The following is a 16,348-nucleotide window of genomic DNA, read 5'->3' on the forward strand; positions in this document are numbered from 1 at the left end:
TTCTCAGCTCTCTACTACACCTTCCACCGAATATCGCAGTTCCATCTTGATGGAAACCAGGAATGCCGGTGGAATTGCCTAAAGATTGGCTTCACAGGCCGCCTGACGTCATACAGGTCCGAGCTGTTCAGCTCGACATTTTGGAGAGTGATAATAGCAGTGATTACAGCAGCGATGATGCCAGCTCAGATGACGAGGAGTAAGTCAACATTATAATTGATGGTTCTCGATTATAAAGTAATGATTGACCTTTTATGTTACTGCTAATTCTTGATCAAAGTTTTGAGTGACTAATGTGAAATTTTCTACTTGGTTTCATTTTGTTTGTTAGTTTATTTATGTGGATAGATTTTAGTATATGCTTCATCATTTCCAGTATAAGAATTATTCCTTTCGGCAGAAAGCGGTTGACAGTTGCCAAGTCTGGAGGCTTTTCGCACCAAAACCTGTTTACAGAATAATTATTGCATGTCTTTTTCTAGATTCAGTCTTTGGCTGCAGTGTTTCTAGTAAGTTTCAGTTAATCCAGAAAGCATTTGCTGCCTTTGGCTACAATGTTGGCTACGGAGTTGGATTGTTATAGAGACTTGTTTCACCAATATCACCAGTGAACATTTCAAACTTATGTCTTATACTGAAATTCAGAATGCAACTTTTAGTTATCATTTTAATCTTCACCATCTCAACATTATAATTTTTCTAAACAGTAAAATGCACACATACACCATCGGAGTACATAAAAACCCTTATTAGTTATTAGAACACCTACTCAAAAATCTTATGGTTGGTGTCTGAACAAAATGAAATTAAATGAAATTTTATTAAATATTTTTTTTATTTTTAAATCGTAAATTAAAGAAGAAGCCGCAAACAAACATGGTAAAAGCCGTTTAATTAGGCCTATGGGCTTTTAAGGCCCGCTTATACGTCCACACCATTTGCTATATAACTCCACTGAAGCCCTAACCGCATTTTGCCTTCGTACCCTAAACGCACAGTCACACTCCGTTCCACCCAAAAAATGGCAGTCGCCGCCGCACGCCCTCTAGTCACCGTCCAAGGACTCGACGGAGACATGACAACCGACCAATCCACCACTGTCTGCCTACCCGACGTCATGACCGCCCCCGTTCGACCAGACATCGTCAACTTCGTCCACGCCCAAATCTCAAACAACAGCCGTCAGCCTTACGCCGTCTCCAAAAAGGCCGGTCACCAGACCTCCGCCGAGTCCTGGGGAACAGGACGAGCCGTCTCCCGTATCCCTCGTGTTCCCGGCGGCGGAACCCACCGCGCAGGTCAAGCGGCCTTCGGAAACATGTGTCGCGGTGGTCGGATGTTCGCTCCGACTAAGATCTGGAGACGCTGGCACCGTCGCGTCAACGTCAACATGAAGAGGCACGCGATCGTCTCGGCAATCGCCGCTACTGCGGTTCCCGCGCTCGTGATGGCACGTGGTCACAAGATCGAGAATGTCCCCGAGATGCCTCTCGTTGTTAGCGACTCAGCTGAGGCCGTTGAGAAGACTAACGCTGCGATCAAGGTTTTGAAGCAGATCGGTGCTTATGATGACGCGGAGAAGGCGAAGGATAGTATTGGGATTAGGTCTGGTGTAGGTAAGATGAGGAACCGTCGTTACATTTCTAGGAAAGGTCCTCTTGTTGTGTACGGAACCGAGGGAGCTAAGATTGTGAAAGCGTTTAGGAACATTACTGGCGTTGAGCTTTGTCACGTTGAGAGGCTTAACTTGTTGAAGCTAGCTCCTGGTGGTCATCTTGGGAGGTTTGTTATTTGGACTAAGTCTGCTTTTGAGAAGCTTGAGTCTATCTATGGATCGTTTGAGAAGCCTTCGGAGATGAAGAAGGGTTATGTCTTGCCTCGTGCGAAGATGGTGAACGCTGATTTGGCTAGGATTATTAACTCTGATGAGGTTCAGAGCGTGGTGAAACCAATTAAGAAGGATGCGAAGAGAGCTGTGATGAAAAAGAATCCGTTGAAGAATTTGAATGTGATGCTTAAGTTGAATCCTTATGCTAAGACCGCGAAGAGGATGTCTTTGTTGGCTGAAACGCAGAGGGTTAAGTCCAAGAAGGAGAAGCTCGAGAAGAAGAGGAAGAGCGTCTCTAAGGTAAACTCAACGCTCTCTCCTTTCTCTAAGCCTTTTTTTTATGTGGGTTACAGTTTGTTTAATCTTGTTGAATTCAGACACATTACATTTAGATTAGTTTTGTTTAACTCATGTTCTGTCCCGAACATTTCATATGTTTTTTATTCTGTTGTGCTTTAGAATCCCGAAGCTGACTCATTTCTCAAACTCGTTTGTTTTCTTGTTTACTCTAGGAGCAATCACAAGCCATTAAAGCAGCAGGAAAGGCGTGGTACCAGACTATGATCTCCGACAGTGACTACACAGAGTTTGATAACTTCACCAAGTGGCTCGGAGCCAGTCAGTAACAAGAATATTTATGATTTTGTCGTCTCATATAAGATTTTGGTTATATTTTATGTTTTCTGATCTTCATTTCTCTTGGATTTATCTGTGTTCTAATCTATTGAGGACTTATCTTGTTGGTTTAAGAGGATTTGGTTATGAACATGTTTCAACTCTTCAATTGTTAGTGATTTTGATCATCTTTTCTTTATCATAACAAACCGTAGTTGTAAATGTCTATTCTAAAAGGATGAGAGTTAAATCGTTAGTATGTTAACACCACTACTATAGGTCACTGAAATTGTTAATCACCTACTGATCTTACCTAGTTTCTATCATTAAGCACAGAGAATAAATGTAGACCGGATAGGTCCAGCATCGTCAGCCCTTTAGACATAACTAGGTCGTTCCAGCCCAAAAGATATGATAATTGTGATTCCTTGGCCGTCAAGTTTCTGTAAACCAAACCAACAAAGGTGAGATCTTATTTGTCAACAAAGTTAGATTTAGTTCTAATTAATTGGAAAGAAAAAGGTGTGGTCACAACTTCCATAGAGTTTAGTTTTTGTAGATATTTTGTCACTATCCCTGTAAATTACAAGGAAACTAGTGAGAAAATTATGGAACAATAGATTTAAATTAAACATCTAATTCATTCATAATGTTAAAGTAGTTTTGGACGTTCCAGAATTATTTTCAAATTAATTATCATGAGAAACTAGTTTAAGTAAATCGTTTTTTTTCATTTTCTCTTAAATACTATATTGAGTAGTTTCATCTCTTAAAAGAAACCCTAAAGTAAAAGACTTAATGACGCATTAATCATGCTGCATTTAATATAAAAAAAAAGAACTAATTAAGCTATGAAATAAGTAAAGATAGATTAATTTGTGGAAAAAAAGGAAAAGAAGCTTTTGAGTAATTGCACGGCTTACAACTGTTAATAAAGACACGTGGCAAAAGTATAACATAAGGCGGTGCTAATTACTCTGTTCCCAAAATCGGAAAAGAAACGACTTACAAAACACTTCGTCCGTCGGATTAGTCTATCAACCAATACGAAACGTCCGATCTAATCAGACCTTTCCCTTTACATTCGAAGTACCGTGTGCTCGCCCGCAGAGGATAAGTTCTTGTCTAACCCAACGTCTTAGCAAATAAGCTAGGAAAGTGATATATATATATATATACACACACTCACATAGATAGAGATATCATCATACTATAGTTTATGTGATTTCTGGAGATTAAAAAGCCCTAAAGACTCTCCTCTCTCTCTGTTATCTCAGAGGATTATTTAAGCTTCTCTCGATTCCGATCAAAGCAAGCCATCGCTTTCTTTCTTCACAGAGATCGTCGCTGTGACTTGAAAAGCTATCTGATCACGAGAGGTCTCTCTTTTATAAACTGATTTTGATTTTCACTGCGATCATCATGATCTTCAGTGAAGCGTATCTGTTAGCTTGATTTGATTCGCTCTCTCTGTGATTTTTTACTGTTAATCTGCACTGATTTTGGGATAGTGATTGATTGAAACCTCGACTTGATCTTTTGATTCCTAGGTTGAAGTATTAATTTCAAGATCGAAGAAGTGATGGAGAACAGAGGGCAGAAACGAATGGAGGATGTGGAGGAGCTACCTGCTGATAAGAGAGCTTGTAACTCACAAGACTCTAGGTCAAGCTCATCTGGTGGCTCGTCTCTTCAGAGCCAGTCTCAAGAAGCAGCCAATGGAGCGAGTTCAGGGCACGAAACCACTGACGCTGATATGGACACTTCTTCGTCTGACTCTCCTTCAAGCCATTCAGATGGAGAGCCAGAGAAGGAGGAGGAGGACACGGACTATGGATCTTGCGATTCCGATGATGAAGAAGGTGAAGATCCGAGGCACAAGGCGCTTCAGGATGTTCAGTGGGGGAGATCATCTGAGGATCAGCAGAAACTGAGTTCTCTCGTGACGAGATTGAGTGAAGAAGTCGATCCTTCTTTGCAGTTGACTGGTCTTACGGAGCTGTGTGAAGTCTTGTCTTTCTGTACTGAAGACTCGCTCTCCACCGTTATGGCCGATACGCTCGCCCGGGTGCTTGTTAAGTTGGCTAACCATGAGAGCAATGCAGATATTATGCTGCTCGCTATCAGAGCGATTACTTACTTGTCTGATGTTTATCCGCGGTCTGTAGCATTCCTTGTGAAACATGAGACTCTCCCTGCTCTTTGCCAGAGACTACAGGCAATTGAGTACTTGGACGTTGCTGAGCAGGTACCATTACCTTTTGCCACATGAGTCCCTTTTTTATTCTTCTTACACCTCAAAAGACCTTAATTTGATCAGTGTTTTATTGACTTGGTGGCCAGTGTTTGCAAGCACTTGAGAAAATATCCAAAGATGAGCCAGTGGCGTGCTTGAATGCTGGAGCAATTAAAGCAGTGCTTTCTTATATTGATTTCTTCTCAACAAGTTTACAGGTTAGGGAGAATGATCTTGCTATATCAAATTTCTCTGTTTTTGTGACTTGGTTTAGCTATAGTGGGTGACTTTACGAGAGTTATTGATTTGAATATCGCATTTGTATCAGAGAGTCGCAGTTTCTACTGTGGTGAATATATGTAGGAAGCTTTCATCTGAGTCTCCCTCGCCTTTTATGGATGCTGTTCCAATTTTATGCAATCTTCTTCAGTATGAAGATCGACAGGTGAGAATGATAATCAGTTCTCTCTTCTTCTTATCTTATCTGAAAAATGTTCTTCTATTGATAGTAATATGTTGTCCTTGCAGTTGGTGGAGAGTGTGGCTATTTGCTTAACAAAAATAACAGATCAAGTTAGCGAGTCACCTGAAATGTTGGATCAACTATGTAGCCATGGACTGATTCATCAATCCATACATCTTTTAAACTTGAATGGCCGCACTACCCTATCTCAACCTGTTTACAATGTACGTGAGATCTCTTCTTCTTTTGGATGATCTCCCTTGCTATTCATTGCATTAACATAACATCTTTGTACTTTGGGTTTGTGGCAGGGTGTGATTGGATTGCTAAGAAAACTATCTTCCGGTTCAACTTTAGCCTTCAGAACGTTATATGAGCTTAACACTGGCTACAGACTAAAAGAAATTATATCCACGTATGACATTTCCCATTCAGTGTCTTCTACAAATCCCATCACTGCATGTTCCAACCAGGTAAGAGTATTTTCATTCTTCAAGATTACTCTTTCTTTTATACTCAAACATAGGGATTCTTTTTTTCTTTTCAAAATAGTCATCTCTCAAAGTATCTATTTGTGGAAGGAATGCAATGATAGTGATTTTAATTTTGGGGATGAAAACCAATTTACTACTCAGGTGCATGAAGTCCTGAAGTTGGTGATTGAGCTTCTTCCATCTGCACCGGTAGAGGATAATCAGCTGGCATTGGAAAAGGAAAGTTTTCTTGTCAATCAGCCCGATCTCTTGCAACAATTTGGAGCAGACGTGCTTCCTGTTATGATTCAGGTTAGTTCCGTTCCGACATACAGTTTTATGCTATGTGCATACGAATTTTATGGTTATTTCTCTCCTAAGAATATGATGTATCTTTTGAATTCCTTGTAGGTACTAAAATCTGGAGCGAACGTATATGTTTCTTATGGTTGCCTATCAGCAATCCACAAGCTGACTTGCTTGAGTAAGTCAGCCGATTTTGTCGATTTACTGAAGAATGCAAACATTTTAAGGTACTTCGTTTTGTTTTCTACTTTTCCTTTTTCTGTTGAGAATTCCTTAATCCTGTTGTTTTCTAGCTAATGATAGTACTTTCATGATGCTGCAGTGTTTTGGCGGGCATTTTGTCAAGGAAAGATCATCATGTGGTTGTTGTAGCACTACAGATTGCTGAAGTGCTTCTTGGGAAATACAGTGAAGATTTTTTGAATTCGTTTATAAAGGAGGGTGTTTATTTCGCAATCGAAGCGCTTTTAAACTCGGGGCAACAGAATCAAGGATCAGCTGACGTTTCAGAAGTGCCTGTTCCGAAAGAGACTGTGAAATGCTTGTGCCAGTCTTTTGAAAGATCGATTTCCTCTTCTTCACAAACCTGTAAGATTGAAAAGGATTCTGTCTACATTCTCGCAACACGTATCAAGGAGAGTTTCTTTGGACCTGAGGTATTCGACTCTCAGAAAGGCTTGACAGATATTCTCCAGAACCTCAAGCACTTGTCTGCAGCCCTTGACGATTTGATGACTGTACCTATTGATGCACATGCCCTGCACGATGAGAAGTTCTTCTCAGTATGGAGTCAAATCATGGAAAGGCTGAATGGAAGGGAATCTGTGTCCACATTTGAATTTACAGAGAGTGGAGTTGTGAAGGCACTGGCAAATTACCTGTCTAATGGACTCCACCAAAGGAAATTTAGCAAAGGCGATCCAGAATGTGATAGTTTGCCATTTGTTGGTAACAGATTTGAAGTGTTCACAAGATCACTTTGGTCTGATGGCGAGGCAACTTCATCCGTATTAATAAAGAAGCTCCAAAATTCCTTATCGTCATTAGAGAACTACCCAATTGTCCTAAGCCAGTTTTTGAAGCAAAGGAACTCATTCGCGACTGTTCCCAATGGACGTAGCACAAGCTATCCAATCGTAAGAGTTCGTTTTGTCAAAGCAGAGGGGGAGACTTGCTTGCGTGATTACTCCCAAGACTTGGTCACCGTTGACCCACTTTGCTTCTGGGATGCTGTCGATCAATACATGTGGCCTAAAGTGCAGTTAGAACCTTTAGATTCCGTTGAAGAAAAAGATCAAGCTATGGAATGTCCTTCTTCTCAGCTGCAGTCAACTTCTATATCTTGTCAAGGTGAAAGCTCAACCCATATGGAGATTGACAGTCCTAACGCATCTCAGTTGCAGGTAATTTCTAATTTTAGCCTTGCGGAAGTAGCATCTCCAACATTCCTTTTACCTTCAGGTTTTGCTTTGATTAGGATGGATTCAAAAGTCTAGAATATGAGTTTAGAGGAATCAATTGTGTCTTAAATTTTTATTCTTAGCTGCACCACCATTCCACAAATAAGCAGTATTTTGAATTCAAGATGAGCATTAGGTAATGTTTCGATTGTTGGTTTACTTGAGAAGAAGTTGACTTACTTAGTATCTTTTCTTCTCCCCAAGCTTCTTTTGTTGGTTACTATACTATGTAAATTTATCTTTTGCGTCTTTGGACTTTTCGTGTGTGAAGGGATCTCAAGAGGAAGACCAAGAGCAGCTTCCAGATTCAGGGGAAGAGAATACTTCCTCATCTGAAGAGGAGGATGCGTTACCTGAGGAGGATGCGTTACCTAGACTTTTGTTTCGTCTAGAAGGGCTTGAACTAGACCGCTCTTTGACTGTATACCAGGCTATTCTCTTGCACAAACTAAAATCAGCAAGTGAAACTACCAACGATTCCAAGCTGAGTGGATCCCACACCATCACGTATGAAAGGGCCCCACAACTTGTAGAGTCTGATGAAAATCTGTTTCCTCCCGGATCTATGGACAATGACGAGTATCACCCGTTTTTATCCTTCTTGTTTGCTCAAAGACTTGGTTTGCGCCACAAAGCAACAAATCCTCCTGCGTACGACATATTGTTTCTGCTCAAGAGTCTGGAGGGCATGAACAGATTTCTCTTTCACCTGATTTGTCATGAACGGATAAATGCTTTTGGGGAAGGTAGGCTGGAGAATTTGGATGATCTGAGGGTGCAGGTTCGTCCTGTGCCGTATACTGAATTTGTTAGTAGTAAGCTAACAGAGAAGCTGGAGCAGCAGCTGCGTGATTCCTTTGCTGTGTCAACCTGCGGTCTACCACCGTGGTTTAATGATCTAATGGGTTCATGCCCTTTTCTGTTTAGTTTTGAAGTCAAGACCAAATACTTCCGGCTAGCAGCATTCGGTTCGCAGAAAGTCCATCATCATCCACAACACCTTAGCAGTGAAGGCCGCCCAGTAACTGGTAGTTTGCCTCGTAAAAAGTTCTTAGCTTGCCGTGAAAACATTCTAGAGTCTGCTTCAAAAATGATGGAGTTGCACGGAAACCAAAAGGTGGTCATTGAGGTTGAGTACAGTGAAGAAGTGGGTACTGGTCTTGGGCCAACGCTGGAGTTCTATACACTTGTCAGTAGAGCGTTTCAAAATCCAGACCTTGGCATGTGGAGGTGTGATCGTAGTTCCTTTGATGGAAAACCGAAGGAAGACTCAGGATTTTTGGTGGCTCCTTCAGGACTCTTTCCACGACCTTGGTCAGATACAGCAGCTGCTTTCCCAGATGTGCTGGAGAAATTTGTCCTCTTAGGGACAGTGGTAGCAAAGGCTTTGCATGATAGACGAGTCTTAGACCTTCCTTTCTCCAAAGCCTTCTATAAACTGATACTCGGACAGGTAAAACTGGGTTCTTCAAGCATCTCATTTTACATATAGATATCTCTTTCCCACTTTTGTAAAAATCTAACTAACTTTAATTATTGTAGGAGTTGAGTTCATTTGACATCCACTTCGTTGACCCTGAACTTTGTAAAACACTGGTGGAATTGCAAGCTCTGACACGTAGGAAAAAGGTTTTCTCAGAATCACAAACTGATGCCCGAGCAGCCAAGTGTGATTTGAGTTTCCGGGGAACAAATATTGAGGATCTTTGTCTTGAATTTGCCCTGCCTGGCTACACGGACTATGTTCTCACTTCTACTAATGATATGGTACGTTAATAATTTCAGTTTTGTGAACAAGTAGTCTCTTTCTTAAGTTCTCTGCACATTGTGGATTAATGTCGAGACTCTCCTTCTGGTTCTAGGTAAATATGGATAACCTCGAGGAATATATCAAGGCTATTGTCAATGCAACAGTATGTAACGGAATCCAAAAACAAGTGGAAGCATTTCGGTCTGGATTTAAAAAAGTACGTAGAGCCTTCTCTTTAGCTACTTTTTTTCTCTACAGGTTTTTAAGGTTGCTCGAGTCATTCCTTTTGCTATATACGTTTTCAGGTATTCCCTCTTGAACATCTTGGGATATTTAATGAAGAAGAACTGGAAACTCTGTTGTGTGGAGAACGAGATCTCTTTAATGTAAGTAAACATTTTAGGTTCTACGGTTTACTTTAGTAACGTTTTTCATCAACTGAGAAACGAAGTCCTTCCTTTTGCAGATGAATGAAGTATTGGATCACGTCAAGTTTGATCATGGATATACTTCTAGCAGCCCACCAGTTGAAAATGTTAGTGGATCAAACTCAGACCAACTCATTTTCTTTCTTTGTTTTATTTTTGTTTTATTTCCGCGGATCAAACTAAATGGTTCAGTTGTTTTGGTATTCCAGTTGTTGGAGATTCTGCATGAGTTTGACAAGGAGCAACAACGAGCCTTTCTGCAATTTGTAACAGGATGTCCTCGTCTACCTCCTGGGGGCTTGGCGTCTCTCAATCCCAAACTAACAATTGTCCGCAAGGTCCACTCTTGATTCAAAGCTTCTTTATTTTGCTCCTACGTTATATGTCATACTTTTTCTCTCTGTTTTCTCATCAGTCTTCTGTTTCATTTGTTGTTGCAACAGCATGGTAGCGATTCTTCAGAAACTGACTTGCCGAGTGTGATGACATGCGCTAATTATCTAAAGCTTCCACCTTACTCTTCCAAAGTGATATCTCTCTCTTCGTCTTTTGTTAACCACTCTCTTTCTTACTCACAGTGGACAAAAGCCGGTCTCAGGAACGATCTCACTGTGTTTTGTTTCTTGTCTGTTTGTTTGTTTGTAGGAAAAGATGAAGGAGAAGCTAATTTATGCAATAACTGAAGGGCAAGGTTCCTTCCATCTCTCTTAAATTAGCATCTTGTGAAAAAATTAGCAGAAGCGGTAGGAGGTGAGACAAGGAGCAGAGTGGACTGTTAGAAGAAAACAAGAGTACGCTCTTCTTCTTAACATTGCTTAAAAGTTTTTTTTTTTCTAGGATTTTGTACATAAGAATTTTAATCAATAGAAGTAGAAATACATTTTAAAAAGAAAACTCTTGATGGAAAAGGGTTGTATATTAAAAAAAAATCACCTCAAAGGTTTGACAAACTCTTGATTTTGTATATTATTGGAGTAAACTAATCAGCAGAATCACATGTTACATAAAATTGCCAACAATTATTTTATCTTAGAAACCATACAAAAAGAAATTAAAATAGTAATGCCACTGATATTAATGAAATCATTTCTTTGGCAATGCAATAATAAATTTTACAAGCGACTTGGTGCCACCAAAAGTAGATGGGACGCCAAACACAATCCCTTTTGAGATAGACCCAATCCAACATGAACTGCCTTCAAATTTGTCATCGAACGCTAAACTCACATCAAGTACTCCAACATCTGTCTCCTCCCCTATATCGTTACCACAATCGCAATCGCTAATTTCATCACTCGTATGTATCTCAACCTTGGTACCATCACGTTCAGTAGTACTATTTTCATCACCACCTTGTTCCTTGACGAACAAGAAGAATACATTCGCCCTAGCTGTCTCTCGGTTAACAACGGTTTTTTTCATGCAGGCTAGTGACAATTTCGAGCATGTTTTAGCCAGGAAAACAAAGGGTTCACCGCGGTCGAGAACCGAGGCTGACCTAGACAGTTCAGTGAGGAAATTGATTCTTTTGTTTGATGGGAGGTAGAAGAGTGGTTTGAGTGTGGTCTTAGAATGAGCTAAAGAGCTTTGGATTTGAGCCCATTTGGTCAAGAAGTCTGTCTCAAGGAGGATATCAGCTAATAGGATGCTGCAGCTTATCCCAACTGAGTACCCACCATTCTCAAAGCTAGTCACCTATTAACAAAATTAAAAGAAAAACACCTCATCATGACAAGTCCAAGAAACGTAGTTTTAATAACGGAAAATTCCATAAAAATATCTCAACTAAATTTGTTAAGTTTTTTAATACCCAAATTTTTTCGCTACACAATTTTCACTATAATATAGGGCGTTTTTGACATACTAATCTCAGTTAATATAGATTTAAGTAAATAGTCAAAGATTAATTAACCTGAACATAGAACAATGGAGAGAATTGAGGATCAATTTCATCAATGTCTGTCCAGAAGACAGTCTCTGCTTCAGCTCTGCCTTTGTCTCTCTTCACCATTTCAAAAAACTCCAGCAAACTCGCCGGGAACCTAGCCTCAACCAGCCTAACGCCACAGTCATTAGCCACCACCTCCAGACCATCTTCATCCGCCGCTGTTGTCTTCCTCCTCCACCGCAGTCTACCAGCAATCATCGGATGCGACGTCAAGGCTCTCCCTAGCGACTCCTTCATCCACCCGGCCACTAACCATCCTCTATCACCACTATCACCTGCATGCTTGTAATATGTGACTGTGTTTAATGTTCGCTGGAATATTCCTGCTCCCAAGGGATCTCCAGCAGATATGGAGCGGACTTTACGGTGCTTGGTGACTTCCACGGGCGGGACGGTCTGTATTCCAGCGATCATCGACTTTTGGAATTTAGCTTCCATATTTGGCTCTTATTTGTGAATTGGCTTTAGATCGTCCTTTGCTATATTTATAGGAACATAAAAAAGTTACTTGCATTAATTCAGACTGTTTACATATATTTTACTTTATCCACAATAGAAAGTATACATGGAGTTTCTCTGCTCATTCACCTTTGCAGTTGGGTGTAGTAAAGCAGTAGTAATATCTCATTCATCAAACTGTAATGGTTTGCAACTGTATCATTGGCAACCTCTTTTATTAGCTGTCATGTGTGTTCAATCCGGATATCGGTTCGGTTTCGGTTCGGTTTTTCGGTATTTCGGTTAGTAAAATATAACTACCATTCTAAATCCATATTTACTGCGGTTCGGTTCGGTTTATATACCGTCGGTTTTCGGTTTATTCGATTTTATACCAAAAAACATAATTCTTTATTTTGGGATCATATTATATGAATTTTAGAGTCTTGTTGTCAACACATTCATTTATTAAAAAATATTATAAGTTTAAATAAAAGAACAAAAATAAAAAATGTTTCTATCATCTAATAAAATAATCAAATCTATAATTAAAATCAAAGCTCAAAATTTTGATAGTAAAAATAAAAAACAAAAAATAAAACAGAAGCACGAAGCACGAAGCATAAAAAATAAGTTATTATATTCTTTCATATTTAGCGTTCATCAAAGTCATGTTTCTTCTATTAAACACGAAACTATATTCGTTTATAGATAAAAAAAAATTATGAAGAATTTCCACTAATTGTTATCATCAAATTTATAATATTTATTTCAACTTAGTAAATGCTAAATTAAAGCAAAAAGATCAAAAGAAGACTAAGAAAATAAGAAGCATGTTTGCGATGAATTGTTATTTAATTATAGTTCAAGTGTTTTACAAATCAGGACTATTTTATTACTGTAAAAAATATGGTAATAGTTATTAGCAAAAAAAATTAACTTATGATTTTCATACGTTGTTATAAAATATACACATATTTACATGTTTCTATTTTTTGATCGGTTTTATTCGGTTTATTCGGTTTTATCGGTTATATACCGAACCATATCCAAATCCTACGGGTTTTTTAAAATCATATCCATTCGGTTTGTATGGTATATACCAAATCCAAACCATATTATCTATTTCGGTTTGGTTCGGTTCGGTACGGTTCGTTTTTGTCATATTGAACAGCCCTATGTGTGGGATATATAAGAGCATATCCGATGGTGATACCCCATTGGAGTCCTTAGAAAAAGCGTTTTTTTGATTTTTTAATTATTATTATTTTTTTCAGATTAAAAAAAAAAAATGTCAACCAATCGCGGACTGTCACATGTCGTGGGGGCCTACAAATAGTGCAAAGATTCACTAAGAAAAAGTTTTTATTTTGCATTTTAAAGATTGAATAATTAACTTTTGGTGGGATCCACTGATTATTTAATTATTTTTCCTAAGTACTCCCCTTAACTATTGCTGTTGTGGATGCTTTAAGAGCACCTTTATTGGGTAGTTTCTTGAAAATAAATTCTTAGCAGATAAATATTAATAGTATAATACAATTTGTACTTTTAATTAAAATTAATTTTCTTATAAATGCTTAACTAAATAAAAACATGACATTTTTCTTATTAATTAGTGCAAGAAGTTCTTGCACAGTCTACGCAGAAATATTTTCACTTTCTCTTTCTCTAATTTTCTGATTTTTTTCTTAATTAATGAAATATAAGACTTAATTATATCCAGAACTCATCAAAGGACTTGCTCTAATACGACGTTGAAAACTATTACATGACATGTTAATAGTTAACAATACATAAGAAAAAAAAAATAGCTAACAATATATCATGTGATTGATGTTTTAGCTTTTTATATTTAAGAAGTTAAAGTAGTAAATATGAATGATAAAAGTTTTTTAATGTTGGAGTTCATGTATCGGATTTCTAATGTTGTTTCGGCCCAATAATATAACAGGCCCACTAATTGAATCACTACCCGCCACTAAAAAAACCAGAGATGAATCGACGCTTCTGAAGTAACACCATGTCGGACGATTGCCCAGAGATAGACGGCGTTACAGCCGCCGTAGAAAAGCACAGCCACCGCAAAATCAAACGAGCTAGAGATTCAATCAACGGTGTGGATTCCATCAGCTCTCTACCCGACGCGATCCTTCAACAAATCTTCTCTCAAATTCCGACAAAGTACGCAATCAGAACCTCTGGTTTGTCCAAACGATGGAGGCACGTATGGTCCCAAACACCATCTCTCGACATCGATTGCTACAGATACGAACCCGATTCGGTCTACGAAACCTTAGCTAGAAGATACTCATCTCCCAAAATCACGAGCTTTCGTCTCTCTATCAGCACCACCGAGGCTAAACCTAAACAGATCGACAGCTTGATCGAGTTCGCCGTGTCTCGCAGCACGGAGAAGCTGTCTCTAGAGTTCCGTCATGCTTACGCTGTGGCTTACCGTTTCCCCGAGGTCTTCTTCACCAGCTGCTCTTTAAAACAGCTCTTTGTCGAGTCGGGAACTATCGATACGATTCCTGGACACAACACCGTGTCTTGGAGATCTTTAAAGACATTATCTTTGAGAGGCTGTGTGCTTTCTGATGAGGCATGCGCCAAGATCTTGTCTGGCTCTCCGCTTCTCGAATGCTTGACGTTGTTTTGTTATAAACTCGAGCGTCTTGATCTGAGCGAGTGTCTGATGTTAAAGAGGTTGGATGTTCAATGCTGGGAACAGATGACTCACAGTGATGAGTCGCGATGTGACTTAGCGGACGTCTCTTCTTTAACGGAAGCTAACGTGAACATCAACTGTTCCAGGCGTCTTGGTTTCTTGTATGATGACTTTGGCGATCCGGAGACTGGTTTAGCTGATTCGCTTCAAGTGTTGATCCTCCGGACGCTTGAGAAGTTGCAGAACGTGGAGAAACTTACTTTGTGTGGGGCTTTATGTCTTCAGGTATTCTCTTATTTTATTTACCAAAAGTGAAATGATTAAATATTTGCATTTTTCATAGTTGATTTTTTGTTTTGTTTTGTATTGTTTAGATCTTGTCTCTTGCCATCGTCTGTGGTGTTCCTTTTCCGATGTTCAAGAAGATGGAAGCTTTGACTCTTGAAACGGCTATCTATCCTTCTATTGTTCCTGGTGTAGCAAAGCTGCTACAAAACTCGCCAAGATTAGAGAAGATCAAACTAGACACAGTTGACTGCAAAATGTTAGAGGTATATAATATATTTAACCATCAACCACACATTATAGACCATTGTCAATCTTCACTTTTTTTTTTGTTTGTAGTTCTAGTATTGTGAAAACATTATTATCTTTTTATTCCTGCTGCATGCAGGAGACTCGTCTTACCAACTACTTGTATTGGAAAGGCTTGGAGACGCGTGGATGTTGGAAACCAAAAGATTTGGACTGTCCGAGTTTGTCTGAACCAGGACTCATGAGTTCTGTCATGAAGTTTCTGATGAAAACAAGTGGAGACGCTTGGTATAAGGTTGGGAGTTACACTTTCTCACTAAACAAAAACTCTGAGTTGTCCTTTGTCACTGACTTGACTCAAGACTGTTTCTTTCGTTGAATATTATTCGTATAATTTTTTTTTCTTATAAAGACGTTCTCTCTGTAATGAAATTATTTATATTTAATAGATTTTTAATTTGACTTTTTGATGCAGCATACTAGTAAGAGATTGATTTATTGGCCCCACACCAAATTTTTATCCCTGGAACCTCTAGGTTCACCAACCAATAGTGTTTGAGTATTTGATACTTTCTCCGTTTTATATTAAGTGTCACTTTAGAAAAAAAATTTCGTTACAAAATAAATATCGTTTTCGATTTTTAATGCAAAATTTATTTTTTTATTAGTTGAAATATGGTTAGGTGTATAGCTAATAGTATTTTTTTATAGGAAATGTACAAAATTAACTGTTTTCTTAATTCGTGTGCCGAAACCTAAAACGACATTTATAATGAAACAGATGGAGTATTTGATATCTTTTAAAAAAAAAAAATTGAATATCCAAATTAGATTATATTTTTAAAATAAAATAATAAAAATACATAAAAATAGTTACAAAACATAAATTAATTAATATTGTTAAGTCTTCAGCAAAATACTAAACCTTATACCCTAAATCCTAAACCCTAAATCCTAAACGTTAAACCTTAAACTTTGGATAAACTCTAAACCGTTGGAAAATCTTAAACCCTAAATCATACATTAAAAACTAAATTTTAATAGCACTAAACCCTAAATCCTAATCACTAAACCCTAAATCCTTGGGTAAACTCTGAACCCTTGGATAAATCATAAACTTTAGGGTTTAATTTTAAATATTTTTGATTTAGAGTTTATATGTACTAAGTAATTATCATTTTTTAAAAATGAACACAAT

The 16,348-nt window shown here is 38.5% G+C and overlaps 4 protein-coding genes across 4 annotated transcripts; 3 read left to right on the plus strand and 1 right to left on the minus strand.

Moving 5' to 3' along the window:
* Positions 1–963: 963 nt before the first annotated feature.
* LOC106448658 (60S ribosomal protein L4-1-like) lies at positions 964–2,631 on the plus strand. The gene is made up of 2 exons (XM_048751764.1): positions 964–2,128; positions 2,341–2,631. The coding sequence occupies exons 1-2, from the start codon at positions 1,022–1,024 to the stop codon at positions 2,452–2,454; spliced, it is 1,221 nt and encodes a 406-aa protein (XP_048607721.1). The 5' UTR covers positions 964–1,021; the 3' UTR covers positions 2,455–2,631.
* A 1,003-nt stretch (positions 2,632–3,634) lies between these two features.
* Positions 3,635–10,511, plus strand: LOC106448641 (E3 ubiquitin-protein ligase UPL4). The gene is made up of 17 exons (XM_048751765.1): positions 3,635–3,822; positions 4,014–4,691; positions 4,787–4,897; positions 5,008–5,124; positions 5,208–5,366; positions 5,454–5,615; positions 5,778–5,927; positions 6,027–6,148; positions 6,244–7,324; positions 7,653–8,834; positions 8,924–9,148; positions 9,244–9,348; positions 9,437–9,517; positions 9,598–9,666; positions 9,769–9,897; positions 10,003–10,086; positions 10,205–10,511. The coding sequence occupies exons 2-17, from the start codon at positions 4,026–4,028 to the stop codon at positions 10,268–10,270; spliced, it is 4,509 nt and encodes a 1,502-aa protein (XP_048607722.1). The 5' UTR covers positions 3,635–3,822; positions 4,014–4,025; the 3' UTR covers positions 10,271–10,511.
* Positions 10,512–10,642: 131 nt separating this feature from the next.
* LOC106377071 lies at positions 10,643–11,988 on the minus strand. Its single transcript, XM_013817232.3, has 2 exons — positions 11,472–11,988; positions 10,643–11,254 (listed from the first exon to the last, which is right to left on the minus strand). Exons 1-2 carry the CDS (start codon positions 11,943–11,945, stop codon positions 10,643–10,645), a joined length of 1,086 nt encoding a protein of 361 aa, XP_013672686.2. The 5' UTR covers positions 11,946–11,988.
* A 1,980-nt stretch (positions 11,989–13,968) lies between these two features.
* LOC106361962 (F-box/LRR-repeat protein At5g02910-like) lies at positions 13,969–15,614 on the plus strand. The gene is made up of 3 exons (XM_048751690.1): positions 13,969–14,901; positions 14,991–15,167; positions 15,290–15,614. The coding sequence occupies exons 1-3, from the start codon at positions 13,969–13,971 to the stop codon at positions 15,527–15,529; spliced, it is 1,350 nt and encodes a 449-aa protein (XP_048607647.1). The 3' UTR covers positions 15,530–15,614.
* Positions 15,615–16,348: the final 734 nt, after the last annotated feature.

Source organism: Brassica napus, chromosome C3 (assembly GCF_020379485.1).
Source record: "Brassica napus cultivar Da-Ae chromosome C3, Da-Ae, whole genome shotgun sequence".
NCBI classification, from domain to species: Eukaryota; Viridiplantae; Streptophyta; class Magnoliopsida; order Brassicales; family Brassicaceae; genus Brassica; species Brassica napus.

What these genes read in the sequence shown, in the direction of transcription:
- LOC106448658 (XM_048751764.1), top strand. Translation starts at nt 1,022, where the DNA reads ATGGCAGTCGCCGCCGCACGCCCTCTAGTCACCGTCCAAGGACTCGAC. An exon ending in AGAGGAAGAGCGTCTCTAAG is followed by an intron (nt 2,129 to 2,340) that starts GTAAACTCAACG and finishes TGTTTACTCTAG; the next exon opens with GAGCAATCACAAGCCATTAA.
- LOC106361962 (XM_048751690.1), top strand. Translation starts at nt 13,969, where the DNA reads ATGTCGGACGATTGCCCAGAGATAGACGGCGTTACAGCCGCCGTAGAA. An exon ending in GTGGGGCTTTATGTCTTCAG is followed by an intron (nt 14,902 to 14,990) that starts GTATTCTCTTAT and finishes TGTATTGTTTAG; the next exon opens with ATCTTGTCTCTTGCCATCGT. An exon ending in TTGACTGCAAAATGTTAGAG is followed by an intron (nt 15,168 to 15,289) that starts GTATATAATATA and finishes TGCTGCATGCAG; the next exon opens with GAGACTCGTCTTACCAACTA.
- LOC106377071 (XM_013817232.3), bottom strand. Translation starts at nt 11,945, where the DNA reads ATGGAAGCTAAATTCCAAAAGTCGATGATCGCTGGAATACAGACCGTC. An exon ending in CTCCATTGTTCTATGTTCAG is followed by an intron (nt 11,255 to 11,471) that starts GTTAATTAATCT and finishes TTTTGTTAATAG; the next exon opens with GTGACTAGCTTTGAGAATGG.
- LOC106448641 (XM_048751765.1), top strand. Translation starts at nt 4,026, where the DNA reads ATGGAGAACAGAGGGCAGAAACGAATGGAGGATGTGGAGGAGCTACCT. An exon ending in TCACTTCTACTAATGATATG is followed by an intron (nt 9,149 to 9,243) that starts GTACGTTAATAA and finishes TTCTGGTTCTAG; the next exon opens with GTAAATATGGATAACCTCGA. An exon ending in TTCCACCTTACTCTTCCAAA is followed by an intron (nt 10,087 to 10,204) that starts GTGATATCTCTC and finishes GTTTGTTTGTAG; the next exon opens with GAAAAGATGAAGGAGAAGCT.